General features: G+C 39.5%; 1 protein-coding gene across 4 annotated transcripts in view; it reads right to left on the bottom strand.

Moving 5' to 3' along the window:
- LOC124138971 (short transient receptor potential channel 3-like) overlaps nt 1-24,841 on the bottom strand; it is an 84,907-nt gene that overhangs the window by 41,885 nt on the left and 18,181 nt on the right. For 2 of the 4 annotated variants that reach the window (XM_048398871.1, XM_048398869.1), the window contains exons 2-3: nt 11,682-11,780; nt 3,830-3,988 (exon numbers count right to left, since the gene is read on the bottom strand). In XM_048398871.1, coding sequence (XP_048254828.1) covers nt 3,830-3,988; nt 11,682-11,774 — 252 coding nt within the window. In that variant the 5' untranslated portion in view covers nt 11,775-11,780. Of the gene's footprint in view, nt 1-3,829; nt 3,989-11,681; nt 11,781-17,232; nt 17,319-23,368; nt 23,579-24,841 lie in introns of those variants that run through there. The other 2 variants (XM_048398868.1, XM_048398870.1) reach the window with 2 other exon arrangements.

Below are 24,841 nucleotides of genomic sequence, written 5' to 3'. Positions count from 1 at the left end.
ACATATTATTTCAATGTCAATTCCTCCAATTCATTCTTTTATCCACCACTATATTATATACTACTCAGTGACATCGGTGAAATGCCACGTGTGGACGTGAGGGAGTAAAATATCAAGATGTTTAGTTAGAGTTGTGTTTAACTCAACTTTGAGCAGCCACTTTGTTGATACTAAAGAGTACGGACGTGGTGCTGATAAAGCAAGAATTATGAAAAAGTCAAAGCCTGTATTCGGACGCGAGATCACAGGGGCGTAACTCTGCGGCCCTATAGACAACTCGGCCACCCGTTCCTCCATGCATGATTTAGCGAGAGATTTCATATGAGTATGGAAATGTTTTTTTCGCTTTTATCATAATAACCACTCGGGACTGATTTTCAAATACATTGTTTTACATTTTGCAATTGACCTTGTTCACACTTCGCTACTTCCGGTTTGAAAGGGAGGCTTGGAGAGCAGAAGGTGAAGGCTGGATAGCTCATGATACACATGGAGAGGCACGCACTCGGGCAAACTGTGACAATTTAACCACGGCAACATTTATCGTAAGTATTGAACGTTATTCTTATTCTTATCATTGACAAAATATTCTACTGTTATCTTTCTTGTCTCCTTACTAATATAAATTTAGCAAGTGGGTCTGGTCGTTCTGTTGTGATTTCAAATTCAAATATCCATGACCACCTGGTAACTCCCAGTGCAGTTTAAGGTAGCTGAACAGACTTAATACAAATCCTACTGGGATCGTGTAAAGAATAATTCATTGTTTACACACCATTAACCCAAACCATTTATTCATGTGTTTTAGTCAAGGTGTAAGTTAAATAACTTTGCGAGTTGTATTTGAAGTCGAGTAGAAAATATTGACCTTTTGACCATATCCAGATGGATGTCGGAAACTAACTTAATTGATATGTTGATTTTTTTTTTATCTTATCGTAACCTATTGAGAATTTACAATCATAAACAAATCAGAATTTTGCATCAGTTGTGTATTTGATGTAACTTATAATGGACTCATATGCATTCCAATAAAATATTAGACATCTAGAACTACTAGTGCTGCTGTGATTGTGAACAATAGTTATTCTAGTTGTCAATGGTGACAGATTAGTTAGCATGAGGTGTAATATTTCAACTGAATTCACGCAGAAGATATATGCTGAAATTGAAACCATCTCCGGTGATGGATGTCTGGAGGAGCTTTCTGCTGATAACAACACACTGGTTACAATGTGCTTCCTGTCACATTTCACTTAAATAGGACGAGGAAGTTAAAAGCCATATTCACTCACTCAACAACATGGCCAATATTTGACTCATGATGTTTGAATAAAACTATAAAAAGACGCATTGTACCATTTATTTTACAAGCAAGAACATTATATTCCCCTCGAATTTAATTAGGTTCTTTTGACTGACAAACACACCCGTGCTTTTTACACCCGTGCTTTTTTAAGTTTTGAAAAATCTGAATATCTTAAGTGAAGGATAAACAAGCTTATATTGTGAGAAATAAAGACATGACAATTTAGGTTTGTTAAATATGAGAAATATAAAGAATCCAGATAATTTTAGATTGAACCAGCACACATTCTATTTGCCTGTTCTGAATATAAGAATTGATTTTAATTATTTGGTTTCCAGGTTGTTTTGGAAACATAGAAAAAAATAACAATGTTTGGGGATGATATGTCTAATAGTTTTTTCCCCGACCCACTTCAGCATTTTATTATTGACTGGACAGACTTTGGAATATTAGTTATTCTCCAATATGAGTTTTTATTCCATTTTGTGGGTAAAACTTGAGATTGGAATGTTCATAGACCCAGGTAACACAGATACTTTTATCAGATTGTGGTTATATCTGAGAAAAACTAAACAAATGAAAATGATGGATATATTTTAAGCATTCTGAACCTTTTTGAGATATCTCAATGATTTAATAATTGAAATCATATCACTATGGCATAATTTCAATACTTCCTTCGAAACTCAGATTTTCTCATCGTGAAACTTGATAATCTACATGTATGATATGGTATATGTAATCAGTTTTGGATAATTTATAAATAATGTAATATTTACATATATCCAGCTTTCAAGATGTAAATATATACTTGTATATTTATTATTGGAACTTTATGAAAAGAATACTTTGATATTTTTGTTTGGTCATAAGCATTATCAAATCATACATTTATCTGCATGAACAGAATCTAACTCTTATCCTGGAGGTTGCCAAACTTAATTTTTCTATTCCACAATACTTGTGTCATTTTGTTTAATAGATTTGGTGTTTAAACAGTTTGGTAGCCAGTGGTTTCATTATCAGTGTCAAAGAAAGAATGTACAAAAGTTTGAAAGAAGACAATTTAGATTTTTCCTTGTCACTCTGAACTGAAGTGTAACAAAATCTATCTACAGAACTAGATTGTAACCTTAATTCTTTTATTAATCTGCTGACGTGGTTTCTATTTAGATTCTAAAATCAAACCAATGATTCATTATTGTACTGCTATGACTAGAAAGGAACAGCAAACTAATATTTTGCTTTCAATTTGATGTCATAAATGACACATTACCTATTTTAACCTCTTTACAGTGATTTATATATGCTGATTAGTTTATTTTTTATTTTGTCTCATTCCATCAACATAATTTGTACCGGTACATATATTTTATCTTGGTTTGATTACAAATTGAAGTTGATTCCTTTTAATCTTTTGTTATGCTATCTGTACCCACATCTGATCAAGACATTTTCATACTATTCAGGATAATTGTATTAGTAGCCTCCTTTTGGTATCCAATTCCCTATCATCATATAGGATTAGGTCAGGGTGTTCAAGAAGTTGATGTTTTTATAAATTCTTCTATTTCTTCTATTTCATGCAATATCTATAAATTTTTATTTTTTTTATTTTAACTTATTTAAAACATTACACACATTATTACTTTTGTCGAGCACAGTGCAATCTTAATCGCCAATAATAGGTAAATAAGGGATGTTTGAAGGAAAAGTAAAGTTTCACCTGTCATTGTACACACTGAATAGAGTTATCGCCCCTTCTGAATATTTTTTTGGACACTCGAGTTATTTTGTAAACTAATTTCATTTACATCGTAATATGTTTCGATGACAATCATTGCAGAAAAGGTATCTTATGTCAACTAGACTCATGGCAAAACGATAGTGCGTGGTGCAGCAAACACCACTATGAAACGTGAAACAAACATGATCGACGATCTCGAGTTCGCCAAGCCACGCGTTGACTGAGCATATTAGCAAAATACACGGACGTGTTTCATGTTATGCAGTTCATTTACAATACAAAACCTCTGTCATCACATTGTACTCATATGCCGACGAGGTTATGATAAACCAATCTATTTCTGAAATACGTATCTTAAAATGCACCTTTCGATTCACTCCCGGGATCCTGACAGCAAAATGCAAATTCCAGTGTATTACAGGCATATTTTAGTTGGACGTTAGGATTAAATGTGCAATATCTTCTGTATTAGATACAGAGGATACCATTTTTTGTTTGAAATGTCCATCAGTGAAATACGGGGACATGGAGTTCCCCTTCACAACGTGCTCTCTGTTCCCTATCAGCTGATGCGACTCACACTGCATGGCGCTATGCTCTCCAAGACTCGTTTTCGATCCAAGATGGCGAAAGTATGAAAAGGTCAATACTTAGATACTTCACCACTAGCCGATCTGCCAGAGGTGATATTGTTAGATTTTCTAGGTATATCCCTCCACTTACAAACCCCAACTTGTCCGAGCTTCAAGTCCACTGTGACAACGTTTACCTACCTCAAGGTGCTCGTTCTTGACGGCTAGACGTAAGGCCGTCCTGCCCAAGGCATCAATGCAGTCAGGGTTGAGTTCCGGATACTCAGACAGCAACTTCTTCACATTGGGAATGTCACCAAACTCCGCGGCGTGGATAAACTCTTCCTCCGCGTCCGCAAACTGAAAATTACAAAGGACTGTATATATACTCTCATACTCAGCTTGCACTGAACATGCTAAGCAGAAAAAGCGTTGGTTTGTTAGTCGCTCCGAAGACACGGGTTCGATTCCCAAAATGGAACACTTCTAAGCCAAATAGTGGTATCTCTCTCCATCATAAAGCTGCAATATTGCAAATAGTTCTGTAAAACCATACTCGCTCGTTTTTCAAGTATGGTAGAACGTCCGCCCGGAGAGCGGAAGGTCCGGGGTTTGATCCTAATATCAATCACTGGTGTGTTTGGGCCAGACGCTATTGATAACAGTGATGCGCTTGACTATTTCTGAATGCGGTGTGAAGCAATAAACAAACAAACCATATATTCCTCATGGACTGCCTGACCATTTCCTTCTGAAAACTTTGTGTACAATATTGATATGTTCCCATGCAAGATTCTATCGGGCAGTTGATGAGGCGTCGGCCTAGGGCATCGGAATAACCCAGGCTACTTTGCACAAAGGACTATTTATGCACATTGTATCTGGGGTGGACCGCCAAATGTGAATGGCCGACTACAGAGCTTTTTTGCCTTCATGTTTTCAACGTGTGGTCAAGCAGTCAATGGTCTTCTTTCAAAGTTGGAAGTTTATGTACGAGAGTGTCTGATTGATATATCAAACATGATAAATACTTGAAACTTATTCATGAAGAACCTATACTATTTTGACAAGGACACACAGTATTACACAACCCCAACGCATCTCGTTCTCCCTATGATTTTCTTACATTTCTGAACAGGGGTTTCGCATACATAGTGGTATCCTAAATTGGTCATCTGCAAACAGACTAAGTGCCTTCTACATCGGACGTTCCAGGTCAACACATTATGTGTGTCGCGATAGGGGTTGCTGTTTGGTAGTGTTGGTTAATTATGCACATTGACTTATAATTGCCGGTTTCTCATTATCACGTAAATAGATAAGTAGAGGTTGTATATTATTCATCCGCCATTTATCCACTCAATTGTGACAGCAGCCTCGAGGGACAAGAGTTCAGTCATGAATAGGGGAAGGGGATATGAGAGCAGATATCCAAGACGTTGGATGGGGAGGGGACATGAGAAGGGGTAATCAGAGATGAAGTACGAAGGAAGAATATTTGATTGGATGGGGAAGGTGTTATGGAAATAATAAGGGAGTAAAGAGAATTGGATGTGAAAGGGATATGAGGGATAAAATTGGAAGGGAGTACCATGGATTGGTTAGTGAAGGTGATTTGTAAAGGCGGTACAGGGGTGATTGGATAGGGAAGGGGATATAATGAGATGGAATGGGAAGGGAATTTGAGATATGAAGTGGGAAGGTAGTACAGGAAAATAGACGGGGAAGGGGATATGAGAAATGGGAGGGGAGTACAGGAGATCGGATGGGGAAGGGGGTATGTGACATATGACGTGGGAAGGGAATTAAGGAGATTGGATTGGGAAGGGGATATGACATATGAAGAAGGAAGAGAATAAAGGAGATTGGATGGGGAAGTGGATATAACATATGACGTGGGAAGGGAATTAAGGAGATTGGATGGTGTATGGGGATATTACATATGACGTGGGAAGGGAATAAAGGAGTTTGTATGGGGAAGGGGATGTGACATATGACGTGGGAAGGGAATTAAGGAGATTGGATGGGGAAGGGGATGTGACATATGAAGTAGGAAGAGAATAAAGGAGATTGGATTGGGAAGGGGATATGAAATATGAAGTGGGAAGAGAATAAAGACGATTGGATAGGGTAGGGGATATTACATATGACGTGGGAAGGGAATAAAGGAGTTTGGATGGGGAAGTGGATATGACATATGACGTGGGAAGGGAATAAAGGAGATCGGATGGGGAAGGGGGTATGACATATGAAGTAGGAAGAGAATAAAGGAGATTGGATGGGGAAGTGGATATGACATATGACGTGCACGTGGGAAGGGAATTAAGGAGATTGGATGGGGTATGGGGATATTACATATGACGTGGGAAGGGAATAAAGGAGTTTGGATGGGGAAGTGGATATGACATATGACGTGGGAAGGGAATAAAGGAGATCGGATGGGGAAGGGGGTATGACATATGAAGTAGGAAGAGAATAAAGGAGATTGGATGGGGAAGTGGATATGACATATGACGTGCACGTGGGAAGGGAATTAAGGAGATTGGATGGGGTATGGGGATATTACATATGACGTGGGAAGGGAATGAAGGAGATTGGATTTGGAAGGGGATATGAAATATGACGTGGGAAGGGAATTAAGGAGATTGGATTGGAAAGGGGATGTGAAATATGACGTGGGAAGGGAATAAAGGAGTTTGGATGGGGAAGGGGATGTGACATATGACGACGGAAGGGAATACAGGAGATCGGATGGGGTAGGGGATATTACATATGACGTGGGAAGGGAATAAAGAAGATTGGATGGGGTAGGTGATGTTACATATGACGTGGGAAGGGAGTTCAGGAGATTGGATGGGGAAGGGGATATGAGAGATGAACAGGGAAGGGATTTCTTGGAAGGGGATTTGGCAGGGCATTTAAATAATTTGATTTGAACGGGGTTGGTATGGTTAGAAAGGGGTGTATGGTGGAAGGAAATCGGTCAGTTAAAGAGCGTGATATTTTACATTGCATTTACGATTCTATTACATAATCGTGCTATATATGAATAATTACAAAATGAATATTAATGCCTCATACATGTGGATGATTATCACATGTTCCTACCTATACACCGTTCTCGTAGATAACACCAGGGCAATATAGCCAGGAACCAATCAATACTGATGACTTTCATCATGCTAGTTCCCCCCAAGCACAAATGAGAGCCATTAAAAAATGCCCTAGACTGTTGTTCTGTGGGTTATACCAACACTATAATAAATATACAGCAACACATGCCCTGCCTTCCGTTATTTCGGATTAATAAGCATCCACGCACAATATTACACACAGTAACTTGCTATATAGCCAACATGAACTCGCTATATTTCCTTACTAACTATCAAGCTTTGGAAATAGGAGAGTATTCGAATGTCAGTAATTGACATGGATATGAAGCTTCACACTTGTCACGGAGCACGGAGTTGATGTTTCCTGTTGTTGAAGCATGAAGCCATTTCACCCTGTCACAATGACCTCCATTTCTCATGTTAACTCTAGCGAGAGTTTGGGTTACATTGTATTTCCATATTGTAATGCGTAGTTTGTTTTAAACCAAGTGAGGCGAGGTAAAATGTATGTCGAATTGGACCAGTTGAAATTCAGGGCTAGGAAGTTCGCGTTCCAATTGCAAACAAAATTACTTTGTTAGCCTTTTCTATGACAGTATTTCGGTATTGTTTATGGAAGAAAACATGACCTGTATATATATTCCACCAATAGGATTATTTCACGCCCTCCTAAATGTAATGTTAGAATGTTTATTTCCCAAGCTCTGTTGATCAGATAAACATCTGAAACATATCAACTGACAGTACACACATATTTGTATACTACAGGTTTGTAGGATGTTGCTATTCACGTGCTTTGAACTGCTCCAAAAGATCAGGTGTATTGTTAATACATGTATATGTGGCAATGGTTACTATCAAATACAGTTATTACAACGATAGACTAAGGAAGCATGCGCCCTGTTTGATCGAAGGCTCTTCATTGTCACGTGCGTAGCTTATACGTGGAGACCTTATCCATAGGAGGCTACGCCCTTGTATTAGTTTTCTAATTGATCAGCCAAATGTAAACTAGTCTTCCAGTCGATACAGAGTTCATACAGTCTAGTTATCATATCTGCAGCAGCGCTGGACTACGTGACTAATTCCGTTCTTGTCAACGGCCTCGTCGTATACGTCCGATCTGATTACTGCAATATCTTTGACGTCAATTCTGAAGTGTTATAATGAATATCCGAATATGTGTATGTCGTATGAGCAAAGGGGAACATACGTACATACTATCTGTTACCTGCTTCATTATATTTACCTGGAAAACTGCATATTACATATTCAAGAACCAGCGATAGATATTTCGGTTGCAAATGAAATAACAAGCATTTGAAACGCGATAACAATAACATAGTAACGAATATACAGCTCTGTTTTGATAACGATGTACATGGAAATGAAACCAGTAAAAAGTGATTTATACTTACAATTGTATTAAAACAAGATAAATAGATATGGGTAGTTCTAGATATTGATATATACATATAGTAATAATTAAATAAGTGGAAAAAGATCGAACACAGTCTTTATTGGCTTTATTTCATCTCGTACCACGTATGAGTCTCATCAGGCCAATCTCCGGATGAGACTCTACGTGGTACGAGTTGAAAGCGCCAGCCAATAAAGACTGTGTTCAATCTTACTCCACTTATTTAATTATATGTATATAGACCTGTCCACATCTATTAATCTCGTGTTAATATAATTGTGAGTACATTGTATGTGTGCACAACACACATCTTAATCGGGGTAGCGTGTTTCCATACTGTGTTTTCAAAAGACAACAATTTATATATTACTTTCAAACTGCTGTAATGTAAAATGTGGAATTTGAATCCTCCTGACCTATAAACACGAATTTCGGTACAAGGTCGGTAAATTTGAGTTTAAAATCGCGAATGTTTATTGCATGAATATTTCTGTGACTAATTGATTTAACACGTGTGTCCTAAACAGTGATACATTCATCTAGAATATCATAAACCGTAGATTGTCGAATACAGAAGACTGGGCCTCTTTCTGTCACGTTTAACCGATCCCTAGATGAAAAATACAAACATGACAAAGTGTAATACAAATCTGTATCTAAAAAAATCACTTTGTCAGATTGAAAAATAACTTGAATTCGATGAACATCACGGCATAAAACAGTTCATTACCCAGGAGGAAACTGTTTTTTGCCCTTTTCCATTAAGAACATTTCACACAGTTATTGACACGGTTTACGCACTTTATCTCTTAATGGCAATGCTTATCTCCCTGCGCTTATCTCTCTGTGAAATACAAACATTGCATTGAGAACGACGTAATTACACAGTTGACACTGCATAGAGTGAACACGAGGCACTGTTGATTAAAACGTTTTGCAGGTACAAAAAAAACCTCTTGAAAGTAAAAGCGAAAGCAGTATATGCTACGTACGTGTTTGTTCTTCATCAGTGAATACTAAGTAAGCGTATACGCTGTTTCAGTATTGGGTTTTGCTTTCAATTTTAAACATATTGGACTGTACACTCGAATTGCGAGTGCTTTAATCTATATATGATGATATGTTTACACAAAGGGTGATTAATAGTTTATTCCTTCTTTTAACACATTGTAATATATAACATCCACGACCAATATGACCATACGGTCAAAATGTTAAACTGAACTATCCAATAACCAATTTAACGCGCAACCGACCCGCATGTTAACCGCTTGTTACGACAAGCATGAACACTGGTCATCAAGTGGAATCACCACAAGGTACATAAACATGGATTGTATTTTGAATTCTGTTGTGAGATGAGGTGAAACTGGAATAAGGGCCACATCAGCAATCTCGCAGATATTCGCGGCAAGGAAAATGGGTTTAACGTCGGGTTCAAGATTATTGTATTCACTTAGCAACGTGCATGCACATGTGTGGCTGCTTGTATCTCTGGATATCTCACAGTATGTTGACTGTTCGCGTTTTGTCTTCTTAACGTCAAGCCCTAAGCAGGGTTACCAGAACCACCTTTTAAAGTAGTTTAATATGACGCAACCAGGGAATCAAACCACCGACTTTCCGTACTCCGTGAAGACGTTCTCTCTACTAAATCACGGAGGCGGTCTGCGTCGTCTTAAAAAACATATAACGTAATTTGCAGAGTAACTGGATGAGGGCTCGATATGTAATAAGTCTTTGAGCAAACACAATGTTAACTATGATAATAACGGCAGTAAGCTTTAAGATGATATGTCATGTTATAACCTACCAATATTCAATCTTATAATTTTTCAATTTCTTTATTCAACGTACTGAGGAGGCCACATGCCTATAGTACAATCATGATTACAGGAGCAATTGGTACAATCATATAAGTTCCAAACTTGATTTTCTTTGTATAAAAGCATGATATATGTACATAGAAAGATTTCTTATGGTTTCGATGTTGCTAGTGGTCAGTAATAGTTTAAACTGAAATGTACAATGGTTTATATGAAAATATTTTGGTAAATATACTTTTCTTAGTTCATCATAATGCGGACATACTAGTAAAAAGTGATACTCGTCCTCAATTAATCCTAGGTCACATAGTGGACAGAGTCTATTTTCTCTCGGAATATTTTGATATCTACCTTTTTCAATTAAAAGATCGTGTGATGAACATCGGAACCTTGCAAGTGCTACCCTAAATTTTCTAAGGCTAACACTGAAAAGGTATTGCTCTGCAATGATATATGACTTGAAACTGCTATATAACAGGGACTTTGGTGAACGCGTTAGAGTTGTATTCCATGACTGAAAATATAAATCTTTTAATCTTTGTGTTATAGCATTAAGGAACAACTTCGGATAAGCAATATGTTCAAATTTAAAACTGTAACCAAAACCACAATTATTCAGCAGGTTCCTTAAGTCGGTTACCCAATTTGTTTTGCCATTGCTATCATACAAACACATCATATTGTAACATTTCTTAGGGAATCTTGAGGAGGGCATATTAAGAAGTCTTATCCAATATTTTATTATTTTCAGACGTGCTTCTATACACAAAGGGACTCGTCCACATTCACCATAAACCATCACGTTTGGGGTATTCATTTTAACTCCTAAATATTTCTTACAAGCATATAAATGAACTTTTTCCAGAGCATCTATTTGTGTAAATCCCCAAATTTCTGCCCCATATAAAAGAATGGGTTTAATTTTCGTGTCAAATATTTTGAAGTATATTCTATAGTTTACAGCCCCAACATTTTTTAAACTACTGAACATGCCCAACAATATTTTCTTTCCCTGTACAGCAGCATTATTTCCGTGTGTATTCCATGCCAACGTATTGGAAAAATACACACCTAAATATTTATAACCCTTAACTACTTCTAAACACTGACCTTTAAATAACCACTTTTCAAACCTTGATAATTTGCCACCTTTTTTGAAAACAACGATTTTTGTCTTATCTGTATTAATTTTAAATTAAACTTATCACAATGAACTTCTAATTCTGCTATTTGATTCTGCAATCCTTTCACCGTACTAGAAAACATGATAATGTCATCAGCAAATAACAGAAGGAAAAGCTTGACAATGTCTGGATGAAGCTGTATACCATCTGTACAGTTCTGGTGAACAGCTGCAGCTAGTTCATTAATAAAGAAGACAAACAAAAAAGGGCTAAGTATACATCCCTGGCGTACACCAATCTTATAATGTAGAATAATATTGAAAACATGTACTACTAAAAAAGTGACTGTAAAAACGATAGTAGAATTGGGAAATATAATAACAGGGTGGCACATAAATATAGTAGTGTAAAGTTACATAGCAAAACATCGGAATAACCACATTTCAAATGCGTTGTAATGAGTACTGTAATTAATGATAGTTATACTTTGAATTGAAAGCAAAAGCCCTGGAAATTTACAGCAATGAATGTATCAAAACGCTAGAAACGTTTACAAAAAATGATACTCACCGTTTTTGCTGATTCCTGAGAGGCGTTGGAGATGAAACTGTGACGATACGAGCCTCCTCGACGGCGCCATTTTCCTCGGCCACTCAAAGGCATGTCCACCTTAATACGAGAAATAACTCCTATCATATTTGTTACGGGCGGGTTTTTTCGATTCATTTTGAAAATGAATGAATCTTGACACAATATTTAAGCACCTATTCAGCAAAGATATCCAATCAAACACCTATTCAACTGAATTCTATAAAAACAAATATGTTCTCCGGAAAGGCACTGATCTATGTTCTGTTGCCTGTCTCCGAAAGCAGGTTGGATGGTTCGTCGTGATATGGCGTGCTCTGTAACATTTTGTTAAATATGTCCATTCGTATCATATCATCCTCTGCATTAAGTTGTCCACAGATGCTTAACCCTGTCGCAATAAGCTACACAACTGAAACAGGCGGCAACTCGTGGACTTTAATGGCCTCTAGCCATGCGTGGACAACAATGCAAAGCCTGGTCATTAATCATATCCTGAAGGAGATGGTCAATAGCACCGCCCGGCGTCATGGGCGCACTGATGCAACGGCAATGAATCCACGAGGTTCAATGAGTAATGCCTTTCATTACCAAACCTGATGGCATTGTTAAGGTGCTCATCAAAACAAGTAAAGCATCAAAACACTTTCATCAACTGACAGGGATACTCTATCGGTGTTTTGCATTCAAACGGTTCGTTATTGGGCGTGTGACTGTTGTGAAGGTGCAATTACTTCATCTGTATGATGTATCATTTGACCACGGTAGGGAAGATGTTTGCAATACCCTGACCTCAGATCTAGCATGGAAGTAACACGGCATATATTGATTTCGATCGCGTTGACTCACTTAACACCGAACGGAATAAATCAATTGCTTTTTCATAAAGGCCGAGCCACTAATTACGTTCACGAAAAGTCATTACAAGAACAACATGGTATGGAATAACGAAGACAACAGCGTCACGTTACCTGCTCGTCCGTAACGTTCTGTCCGTTACCTGTTGACTTCAACATTTCCCTCGAAAGGTCTATAATGTTCAACCTCGCCGTCACGTCTCATCTGATGTAGACGTGCATATGATATGCACAACTCTCAGCTGATCACACTAACAATATGTGGGCTCAAGGTTGTATCAACAATGGTCGATTAACAAGCTCACATCACTACATATATCTAGTTAACGTTACTCCTGTTATTAATTAATCAGGGTCATGGTGAAGATTGAAGTCAATGGTTGACAGCCCTGTCGAGATGCTACACTTCATTATAAGGTATTTGATTTACAACTTTAGTTGGTGGATTTCTTCCGTCAATCAAACAAATAATGCCATGTATCTGTTTTATTTTTTACACATGTTTCACGGACACTAGATTTTATCTCATTGTAATATCGAAGTCATTATCAACTGGAAATTGATCATGAAGGTTCACAGATCATCATTACAAGACCAGTGACTCACGTTGTGTCACTTCCGTCATGACGCCTGTACCTCACAGAATTGTAGCGACTTATACCCTTTTATTAAAAAGCGACATGTATATTAGTATCTAGCAATGTGCTCTTACTGTGAAAAGGAAAGAGAAAATATAACACATCTCTGCAAAAAAAGACAAATCAAATTTGGAAGCAAACTTCACAGAAGAAAACAGTTTTGGGGAGAAAACACGTGACGACGTTTTACTGCATATCGTGTGTTTAAGGCGAAAACACGAATTCGATTCCATGCATAGGGATAATGCGTGAAATCCATTTCCGATGAATAGTGCTGAACTATTAATTGCAAAAGCGATGTAAAACAAACTGACTCACTCTTAACTTTATAACAACAGTAAAAGGTGTAATCTGTTTGATACAGGACAAATTACCAGCAGTCCCTGCTTTGACCAAAGACGTTATCAATACATATCATATGGAATAATACACGGTATTCGAACCAATTCAGACTGTTTGGTCTCTGTGACACCTTTTGTTTCAGTAACATAAATCAAAATACTTAAATCTATTGTCCATGTCTGTGAGCGTACTTTTAAACTGTACCCTGATTGATGCGGAAGTGAAGTTGTCACAACAGATCAACATACATCCCTGTCCCCGACTACAGTAATCATCTACTGGTCCACAATCTCGGTACATCATCTACTGGTCCACAATCACGGTACATCATCTACTTGTCTGAAATCTCGGTACATCATCTTCTGGTCCACAATCTCGGTACATCATCTACTGGTCCACGACCTCGGCACATCATCTACTGGTCCACAATCTCGGTACATCATCTACTGGTCCACAATCACGGTACATCAACACCCTGTCCCCGACCACGGTACATTCTCTCCCTGTCACCGGCCACGGTCCATATCTCCCTGTCCCCGACCACGGTACATCCTCTCCCTGTCACCGGCCACGGTCCATATCTCCCTGTCCCCGACCACGGTACATCCTCTCCCTGTCCCCGACCACGGTACATCCTCTCCCTGTCCCCGACCACGGTACATTCTCTCCCTGTCCCCGACCACGGTACATAATCTCCCTGTCTTCGACCACGGTACATCATCTCCCTGGCCCCGACCACGGTACATTATCTCCCTGTCCCCGACCACGGTACATCCTCTCCCTGTCCCCGACCACGGTACATCCTCTCCCTGTCTCCGACCACGGTACAAAATCTCCCTGTACCCGACCACGGTACAAAATCTCCCTGTACCCGACCACGGTACATACTCTCCCTGTCTCCGACCACGGTACATCCTCTCCCTGTCCAAAACCACGTCACACCATCTCCAAAGTTCACTTCTTATGTGTATTTCAACATCGTTCATATTTGTGTTAATGTTCTGTAACAAGTACATGCATATGTTCAGTTAATTATGTATAGTATAGATAGCATAAGGTGGTGACTTTGAGGTGAAGACATGTATCTACACTGTTTATGTTTGAAGGGAACGTATAACCACGTATAACAACTTTTATCTGCATAATATAATCATTATACCCATTCATATTTCGGAAGAGCTAATATTTGGCGTCAACTCTAAATTTCCAAGATAGCCGACAAGATCATTATTTGGACTTTGCAAACAACACAAACATAGGACTAAAAATTGAGAGTCATTGTTGATGCATAAGTAATTGTAATTCATTATTTTGTCTCGTTGAATCTACCATACGTATAATTCGAGTCAAGAAGGAATTATGTAATATTATGGATAAAATAAAAATCCGAACACCGAAAAGCCATGATTATAATGATGAAATAATGAAGACAAAAAAATGCAACTTTATGAGTTCGGAGATAATTCTTTAAATTTGAATTCTTAGATATAAGTGACAAAACCCTTTCTTTCAGTCATTGTACGATTCCGAATATATCATGAGCATGTGTTTATACCTTTATGAATCACCATAAGATGATAAATAAACACTCTTAAAAAAAGAAACACGCAGGTAGTATGTAGTTCGTTGAACCTGACTACACAAAAATCCGGTATATAAATTGGATACTGCAAATCGAAAAATGAATGCGTCTCTAAAAGAATGCCACCGCTGGCCCCTAGCCAAAAATACGACTCGATATGAACGCGACACCCCCTCCTCTCAAGCATCAGTGGATTTATATCTAAAGAATATGTCCTCTGTCAGTTTTACAGGAGAAACCTCACCTTAATCCAACCTTACATTAATCTAGTCACACACCAAAGAGCACCGCTTATTAGCGCTGAGTAGAGTACTTCCGCTAAAACAATACATGCCCGCTGGCTCGTGTCGGCCTTTGACGCTGTCGCAGTATATGTTATTGGAAAATGTTGGTGGCCTGATAGTCGACAAACGGTGCGTCAAAACCATTGTCGATTTGCAATGTCTTAAACGGCATTGCTTTCACACTTGTTAAAAAAATGTCATGGAGGAAAACAGTAAAGCAAAATGCACGTGCAAATTATGGCATTCGTAACTCGTGGTAGTGGCTTTTAAAAGGCAAGTATAAGCCAATAATTTGTCATTCAATTGACAACATTTTTCAAGTGCGAAAATGCCGAGACTCAGCGCTGCCGATCGAAACATCGCCATAGGTCGTATCCAAAGAGGGGAATCGCAGTCTTCTGTTGCACGCCTCTTCAACGTCCACCACAGTACCATTTGCCGCCTTTGTGGCCGATACACACAGTTCAATTCCACTGCAGACCGTCCGAGAACCGGCCGACCAAGAGTAACCACCCCTGCACATGCAGGATCGCTTCATTCGAATGTTCCACCTACGTCATCGCAATGCCACAGCTACGGACACTGCAGGACGCATCCCTGGTTCGAGGAAGATATCGGACCATACTGTCAGGAACCATCTTCGCGAGGCTGGAATCCGACCCAGAAGACCGGTTATCGTCCCTGTTTTGCAACAGATCCATCAACAGCGACGCTTGCGTTGGTACCCCCCAGCTTTGGAATTTGAGAAACTTGAGTCGAGTGTGGTTTAGCGATGAATCATGATTTCGTCTTCGGCGGCGAGATGGAAGACAACGTGTTTATCGCCGTCGAAATGAGCGTTTTGCCCCTCATTGTGTACGTGAATTCGACAAATTCGGTTGCGGTAGTGTCATGGTGTTTGGGGCCATATCCTACACCACGAGATCTGACTTGGTTATGGTTCAGGGAAATTTGACAGCAAATCGCTACATGAATCAAATTCTTCAAGCTCACCTTCTTCCAATTATTGACCGCCAGAGGGAGCTGATTCATCAGGACAACGCTCCACCGCACACAGCTCGTGTCACGGTAGACTACCTTCATAATGCCAACATCAACGCCTTGCCCTGGCCCTTGCCCTCTCCAGATCTCAACCCAATCGAACACCTCTGGGATGAACTCAATCGACGTGTACGTCATGTCATGAACGTCAGAACATGCCGCAGACACTCCCACAAGTGGCCAATGCTTTACAAGGAAAATGGCGCAGAATTCCGCAAGCCAGAATTCGTACACTCATCTAGTCAGTGCCGAGGGGATGCAGAGCCGTGATTGCTGCCCGGGGCGATCACACGAGAGTTCAGCGCAACCTTGTGGTCTTATGTGACATGACAATGAACAGTTTTCAATGCCTTTGTACAACTACAACATGTGACTATCGAGCTTCAAAATTACCTATTTGTATCTATGATATTAAATTAAATATATCAACTTTATTAGGTACAATAAATTTACACACAAAAAATCTATCTGTGTGTATCGGACACATGACATCCTTTTACCAAATCCTTGTTATAATAGTTTATCAGAAACTCATATTTAAGAACTCACTAACAGTGGTGAATATTTATGTCTTCAACTTAGGTAGAAATGAAAAATCCTTTCGAACCCAATAATACAATTTGCTATTGCACACTCATTGCACACTTCGCTCTATCCCTGCTGTCATTCTGCATAGAGTTTAATATTTCCCTGGTTTAAGAACCTGGAAAGCAAGCACTTTGGAGTTTTCTTCCAAATGAGGAAATATTTAATTATAATCTTTTAGAGATGTTCGGCTTATCGACTTACCATATTCAGGAGCCTGCAGAACTTCATAGCGCGTTTCATTGTGTATGACTCCCTGTATAGTACACGACGTACAACACGCGGCTGTTCACATGGAACAGTGTAACCTTATGAAAGCTCACATGGAATACAATACTTGTGCTATACAAACACATTACATCTAATAGCCTTCTGAATGTACAGGAAACAAATACATAAATGTGTTAGATTACATGACACAGTACAACGCATGTCACATATATATCGCAGTTCCATATCCAACAGCTCTCTGCAGGGTCATAAGGTGCTTCATAAGGCAATCGTGTTCTTATTTCCCAAGACCGCCTCCGTGGTCTAATGGTAGCGCGGAAGGCCCGGGGTTCGATGCCCGGGCGTGTCAAACCAAAAAACGTTAAAAGATGGTACTTGCTGTTACCCTGTCTGGCGCTCTGCATTAAAGGGGCTAAAACAAGGACTGGTCGGTTCGGAGTCAGTATACTGTGTCTAAGTGTATTCATGTTAAACTACGGCATGGTATCTCAGTGAGTTAGCACTATAAATCGGCATCAGTCCCGACTAGTACGTCGCTACACAAGTGCAGTTTCACCTAACCTCTTATTTCCCAATCATTCATAAGATAATAAACATTTAAGTAGTTTTAGCAAATTCATTATTTCAACACAGAACATTTAACACGTTCCTAGAATTGTACGTTCATAGTACCAGTGAACTATTAATTTGTCATTAGTTTTGACTCACTGAAGTGAAAGTCCCGTAAGAGGGATAAGTAGATCTGATTTGCTTTACATCTTTTACCAATGCAAAACATCGGACCCGGTTTTCGGCGTGATAAATCAACTACACTCGACCTGTGGATAGGAAACCAACACTTTAACCACTGAGCTACCCCACTACCAGTCAACTAGACTGAACCTTGGGGTAGGATTTCAACGCTTTAACCACGAATCTACCCCACCATCCATCAACGACACTCGGCCTGGGGTAAGGACGTCAACACTTTAACCACTAGGCTACCCCACCATCCATCAACGACACTCGGTCTGGAGTTAGGACTTCAACGCTTTAACCACTAGGCTACCCCACCATCCATCAACGACACTCGGTCTGGAGTTAGGACGTCAACACTTTAACCACTAGGCTACCTCATCGCCCACCAACGACACTCGGCCTGGAGTTAGGACTTCAACGCTTTAACCACTAGGCTACCCCACCGCCCACCAACGACACTCGGCCTGGAGTTAGGACTTCAACACTTTAACCACTGAGCTACCCCACCATCCATCAACGACACTCGACCTGGAGTTAGGACGTCAACACTTTAACCACTAGGCTCCCCCATCGCCCATCAACGACGCTCGACCTGGAGTTAGGACTTCAACACTTTAACCACTAGGCTACCCCACCGCCCACCAACGACACTCGGCCTGGAGTTAGGACTTCAACACTTTAACCACTAGGCTACCTCATCGCCCACCAACGACACTCGGCCTGGAGTTAGGACTTCAACGCTTTAACCACTAGGCTACCCCATCGCCCATCAACGACACTTGACCTGGAGTTAGGACTTCAACACTTTAACCACTAGGCTACCTCATCGCCCACCAACGACACTCGGCCTGGAGTTAGGACTTCAACGCTTTAACCACTAGGCTACCCCACCGCCCACCAACGACACTCGGCCTGGAGTTAGGACTTCAACACTTTAACCACTGAGCTACCCCACCATCCATCAACGACACTCGACCTGGAGTTAGGACGTCAACACTTTAACCACTAGGCTCCCCCATCGCCCATCAACGACGCTCGACCTGGAGTTAGGACTTCAACACTTTAACCACTAGGCTACCTCATCGCCCACCAACGACACTCGGCCTGGAGTTAGGACTTCAACGCTTTAACCACTAGGCTACCCCATCGCCCACCAACGACACTCGCCGGACCTGGGGCTAGGACGTCAACGCTTTAACCACTAGGCTACCCCACCGCCCGTCAACTGGACTGGACCTGGCAGTAGGACGTCAATGTTTTAACACTAGTCTACCCAACGCCCGCCAACTAGACAAAGCCTGGGGCTAAGACGTCAACGATTTAAACACTAGTCTCTCCAAAAGCTAGACAGGACATGGCTATAGGACGCGAATGCTCTAACACCAGGATACCCCACCATCCGCCAACAAGACTCGACCTGGGGGAAGGACGTCAACACTTTAGTTAATATTCTCAATTGAGAGCCCACAAATAGAACAATTAGTGAGTGAATGAGTGAGAATGGGCTTTACGCCGCTTTTAGCAATATTCCAGCAATATCACGTCGGGGGATACCGGAAATGGGCTTCACGCATTGTACTCATGTTGGGAATCGAACCCGACGCTTTAACCACTAGGCTACCCCACCGCCACAGAACAATTAGTCAACCCATAACAAGTAAGTAATAGATCTAAGTAAAACGCCATGTATAATTTTTGTTTTTTATATATACGTCCATTTGAGGCCTGCACATGATACACTGAGTAAACATAGTGTTTCCTTCTGGATACCGATCACTTATTGTGCAGAGGAGTCGGGAAGGTTGGGGACACATGAAGATTAAAGGAGGCTTATGTGGAGTGATATACAAGCTTGATGGTGGATCGTCAATGGTATGAAGACGTACACGAAATAATTGTTCTGCTGTCCATTATGTCATGTCACTTGACATTTGTCTTCAACGCCAAACTTGCTGTTTAAGTAAACATGTCGACAGAAGGAATTGGTCTACTGTCTAACCTCAATTATGTTTGACCTGCAATTCGTCTACAGCAGGTTTATTCCGTAGGTCAATAACATCGGCGAGAGAGTGAATTTTGTTTAATACCGCAGTCAGCACATATTCAGGCTATATATACTAGGCCTGTAAACAATCGAATGTGTCAGAAAACCAATGGTTGGCTGCATGTGAAACGATCATCGCCGTCGGAACACAATTACATGCACGTTTGGATATGATATAAATGAAATAATTTTCAAAGCGGCGTTAACCAACTCACGCACTCAGTATATCGGATATCTACCACACCGTTTCACAAATATGTGCATTGCCGACTGTTAGAATTCCGTCGCCATGAAAATGATCTAAAGTTTACATTTAATTATGTAAATGGATGTGTATGAGAGACATAACCACTTTATATGAGAATATAAGCAGCGAAAATGATGTCTGCACGCGAAATATATCATCTTTTTTTATGTAATGTTTTCAGGCATTACCCTGCCCTTGCTAACTTGAAAATACCAAAAACTTTTCCTCTCACACGATACTTTTATGGCGATCTGATATGCATGTAGCAGTTATTTTGGATTGGTCGCACGTTCTATCCATGGACTAAATAACCAACAGTTGGCTAGGCTATTTTGAGACGAATGATCATGTTAATTCTTCTATGTGATAGGAATATAGCCGTCCTGTTTTGCGAACACTTGGTATCCAACTGGTAATCTGCTATACGTACATTGTAGGCCTTGATATCTTCGCTTCTACTTTGTTCGGACTAATGTCTTTGTCGTATTCTATCGACGCTGATGCTGTACGTTATTAAGGTGTAACACATTGCTGCTTTTGTCTAATGATAATTTTTTTATTGAGTGTGATGACATTCAGTATCATATATCAGTTGCTGGCATCATAGTCGCACCTACAATAACATTACAATACATATGTGTGTATTTATTTAAATGAATTAAAGAATGGACAAGAATTAACGCCCTTTTGGTGGGAGTTACCAATTTTTCCTTTCATAATTTTGAAATATATTGACATCACATTTACGAATCGCTTGTCTGAAAACTTTGTCTATATTGTACAGCTCTTTCCTTGAACTGAATGTTTGACAATACTTACATAACAAAAGACGCTATAAAATGAAGGCGAAACACCCTTGGAATGAATACGCTATTGGTTTTTTCCCCCATTAAAAGATCCATTGTAAATGGTCTGGCATATTCTCTCCACATGTACAATGTCAGGCATTTATCTGTAAGTAATGATGAGACAGCGGGATGTATCCGGGACAGGTAACCGGTGGGTGTACACTGACGGAAACTTGATGTAATGAATACACAAATAACACGACAGTACTTATATACTTAATTGGATAGGAACATTACTTTATACGATAAAAGAGAATTGCAATCGATAATGTTGCCAAGTGATCTTTGATAAATGTCATTGATGTGATTGTGAACATTTGTGAATACTTTCAACGTCTTGCCGAACAAGGGGTTACAGCGTTAGCGCCATATTGTCCTAACACCAGTCAATGAACAAGCACAGTCATGGACAGCGTTCCATTGAAGGTGACTTAGTAAACACCACTATTATACAACAGTATACTGTAAAAAATGTTGAGATTCTCTACACAAACCCAACCACATTTAGGAGTAAACATGTGGTTAATCCAGTGTGTTACAGTGCTACAGTGCGTGGTGCAGGACTAACCTGGATCTCACGAACAAACAAGACTAATTACATCAGTAATGATTACGTTGACAATGCATATTATTAAATAAATATGAAATTAATCACACCACGGCCACTGATTCGTATTATAGATTACGGTCGGGTAACCAAGTGGTTAAAGCGTTCGCTCGTCACGCCGAAGACGCGGGTTCGATTCCCGACATGGGCACAATGTATGAAACCCATTTCTGGTGTCCCCCGCCGTGATATTGCTATAATATTGCTATAAGCGGAGTAAAACCATACTCACTCACTCACTCACGTAGCAGCATACAAATAGACCGTGCAATTTCACAGGCAATAGCTAGAACGTACAATCGTATGTACATAAACATGTATCCATGCTTGGGCAGTAGGAGACTATCAGTCTGTTGACCCCGCCTATATCGACCTCATATGAATCAGCGACTGCATTCCTTAATCCAAACAGCTTCCAATACATGAAAAATAGCAATGGTTCTTTACTCAATTGTGTCGTTGTCTGTTGTTCCAACTGCTGCTACTGAAGTAAATTTTAAATCACACTGTCGTCATATATACTAATGACGACTCCAAAAATGTTGTTAATGATGTAGTTGAAATCGTACAATCGAATGTTTTTGTCAGAGTTTTCTTATAAATATGGAAAGGGTTTTGTCACTTTTATTTACCTATACATCACAGTGGTCAAAATACTTGTGATTAATATTTTTCTGCATAGTTTGATTAAAGAGGTAAGTTATTTTCAGAAATATAATATTGCTAGATTTTGCAATACCTAGTCCTTTTAATGATTCTACTTCATGAACATATAGTGAAGTTTGATGATTTTTATATTAGACTTCACGACGTTATATTCATACCATTAATCCTTTCCTTCATTGCATCTGAAACTTCACTGATTAGGCAACAGCGTTGCCCAGGCTCTATCTAGTCATGTACGACAACAGTTAAGTCGTGATACATTATAGAATAGGGCAATAGTGTTGGTGAGATCAGATACCCGCAAACTAAGCCAGTAATGTTCTTTCCTGAATACCAAACTGCAAGGAAATAGTTCAGGGCTAATACAATACCTCATATAAATATCTGTTTATTTAGGCAATATGTCTTTCAGCAAATAACACTCTTGGAAAGATGTACGTCGAAAGCGTTTCTCAGTGGCGGACATATTGCTTGTACTCGAGTATTAAAGGGGCACAGCTCTATCCGCCTAACTAACTACTAGTAGTTATTCTTCAATTGAATGGTATGTCGGATTCAAACCTCCCTGTTTGGTTATTTTAGAAAAAATAGAAAATATAAAAACCGTCAGTAAACTCAAATGAAAAAGACAAGGGGTTATGTAAATTTTACCATGGAATGACGTCTATGGGAATGTTGACATCAGCTCTAGTCAATGGACTAGTGAAAATTTATATGTTTCAGTGTTGGGAAAGTATTACTTATGATTTTCACTACTCAAAAACACCACTATTATTTTCAACATATAGCCCGACATGCCGACATATACATGTCTATAATATCACTAATATAAGATTATTTCTGTGCAACGCACAAGGTTAAATTGAAACAATTCAATAACGGCTCCAACACAAAACTTTAAACTCTTGAGGTATCAAAATGGTATGAGATTAAACACGTGAACGAAAAAGAATATTTACCCCAAAACCACGTTGTTTCGTTCTCATAATAGTCACTACTTGAGCTCCGATCGCATCCATTTTGATGAACTGCTGTGTATCTCTACGTGAAGCAGAGTTATCCCCCTTTATCAGAAAATGGCGTCGTTTGCTCAATACGGCCTTCTTACAGCCACATACGTTCAACAAGTGCCCGCCGAAGTCCTCCAGAGACAACGAAGATCAAATGATTCTCGAGCAAAGACAGCTACACCCATTCCGAGAAACATGTTCCCACCCAAAACCGACTCGCAGATCGATACGACATATTCGTAAGCAATTAATAAGCAAGTGATACGCCTTTGATCGATAACGAGGCTTCTTCATCTAACAGTCTGGCTACTGTGGCAGTAACAATATGAAATATGGTCGTCTATCCGACTTACTTAAAATCTATATAATTTGCCTCGACATGCACGGCGGATGACGCAAACTGCTTTCCCAGCACTGAGGGTCAAGGTGAGTTGAGATAGGTTAAGGACGGAGTATCTTTAACAGTGTATATGTTCGGTTATGCCGGTGTTACGGTTCCATTGCAGTTGTTGCCAGGTTCACACATTTATTTTCTTGCTCAGAATGTTTAAATCAAAAGTATATGGGGGTATGGGGGTGGGGGGTGAGGGGCAGTAGGTCAAGAGTCAGATCACATCATTTTTAATGTTTTGCCCTTTCGGATTGACGAAATAACCCAATGTCCTTGGAGAATATGGAGCATATATTGTACATATACGAAAACGCAACAGATTGTAAAGCCAAGGCCGAACACACTCGGGGTTCCTTGGTATAACTAGTTGTGATGTGGTAGTATGTTGAGTCAGTGTGTTGTTATGTATTTACTGTAATATGAAGTCAATATCTGTTCTTCAACATTTATAAGTGGTGGCATATTAGCCAAGTGGTAAGTGCGATGTATCGTCACCCCAAAGAATCGGGTTCAATTCCGCCAAATCTGCAGTGATGTTGATACAAGCGGCGTATACATACATGTAAACTGATCATTTTGTATCACATATAAAAAGGATGCACTGATTTTGAAGTGTTGGCGGTCAGTTTTACAAAGATTGAAATACCTCAGACATTGTTTCATTCATATAATTTTCACAGTTATTTTGCCTTTCTACGAACAATGGAATCTGTTCATTATTCTCTGGCGTTGGCGATATATATTTACATAAGAAATGTTGTTGATCCTTCATTTGGCTGTAAGTATGAAAAAACTATTTGAAATGGCAAGAATAAACTGGTATAGGTTTTGGTGCACTCACTATTGTTAATTGTGAAAGATACTTGTGATGCAAATATTGTCCTGATGCTAGTTGGAAATGCCTCTTTAAGGGATCCGACATGCTGATCGTGTTAGTAACCTGCTTCAACTCGTTGTTTTTCTGTACAATGTAGGCAAGAATACGGTTGTATAACTATGTATACAACCTACTAATCTTTGGCGTGTGTCAT

This window comes from Haliotis rufescens, unplaced genomic scaffold (assembly GCF_023055435.1).
Source record: "Haliotis rufescens isolate VD_foot unplaced genomic scaffold, xgHalRufe1.0.p SCAF_19, whole genome shotgun sequence".
Lineage (NCBI taxonomy): Eukaryota > Metazoa > Mollusca > Gastropoda > Lepetellida > Haliotidae > Haliotis > Haliotis rufescens.
This window is presented reverse-complemented; position numbering and strand designations above follow the sequence as displayed.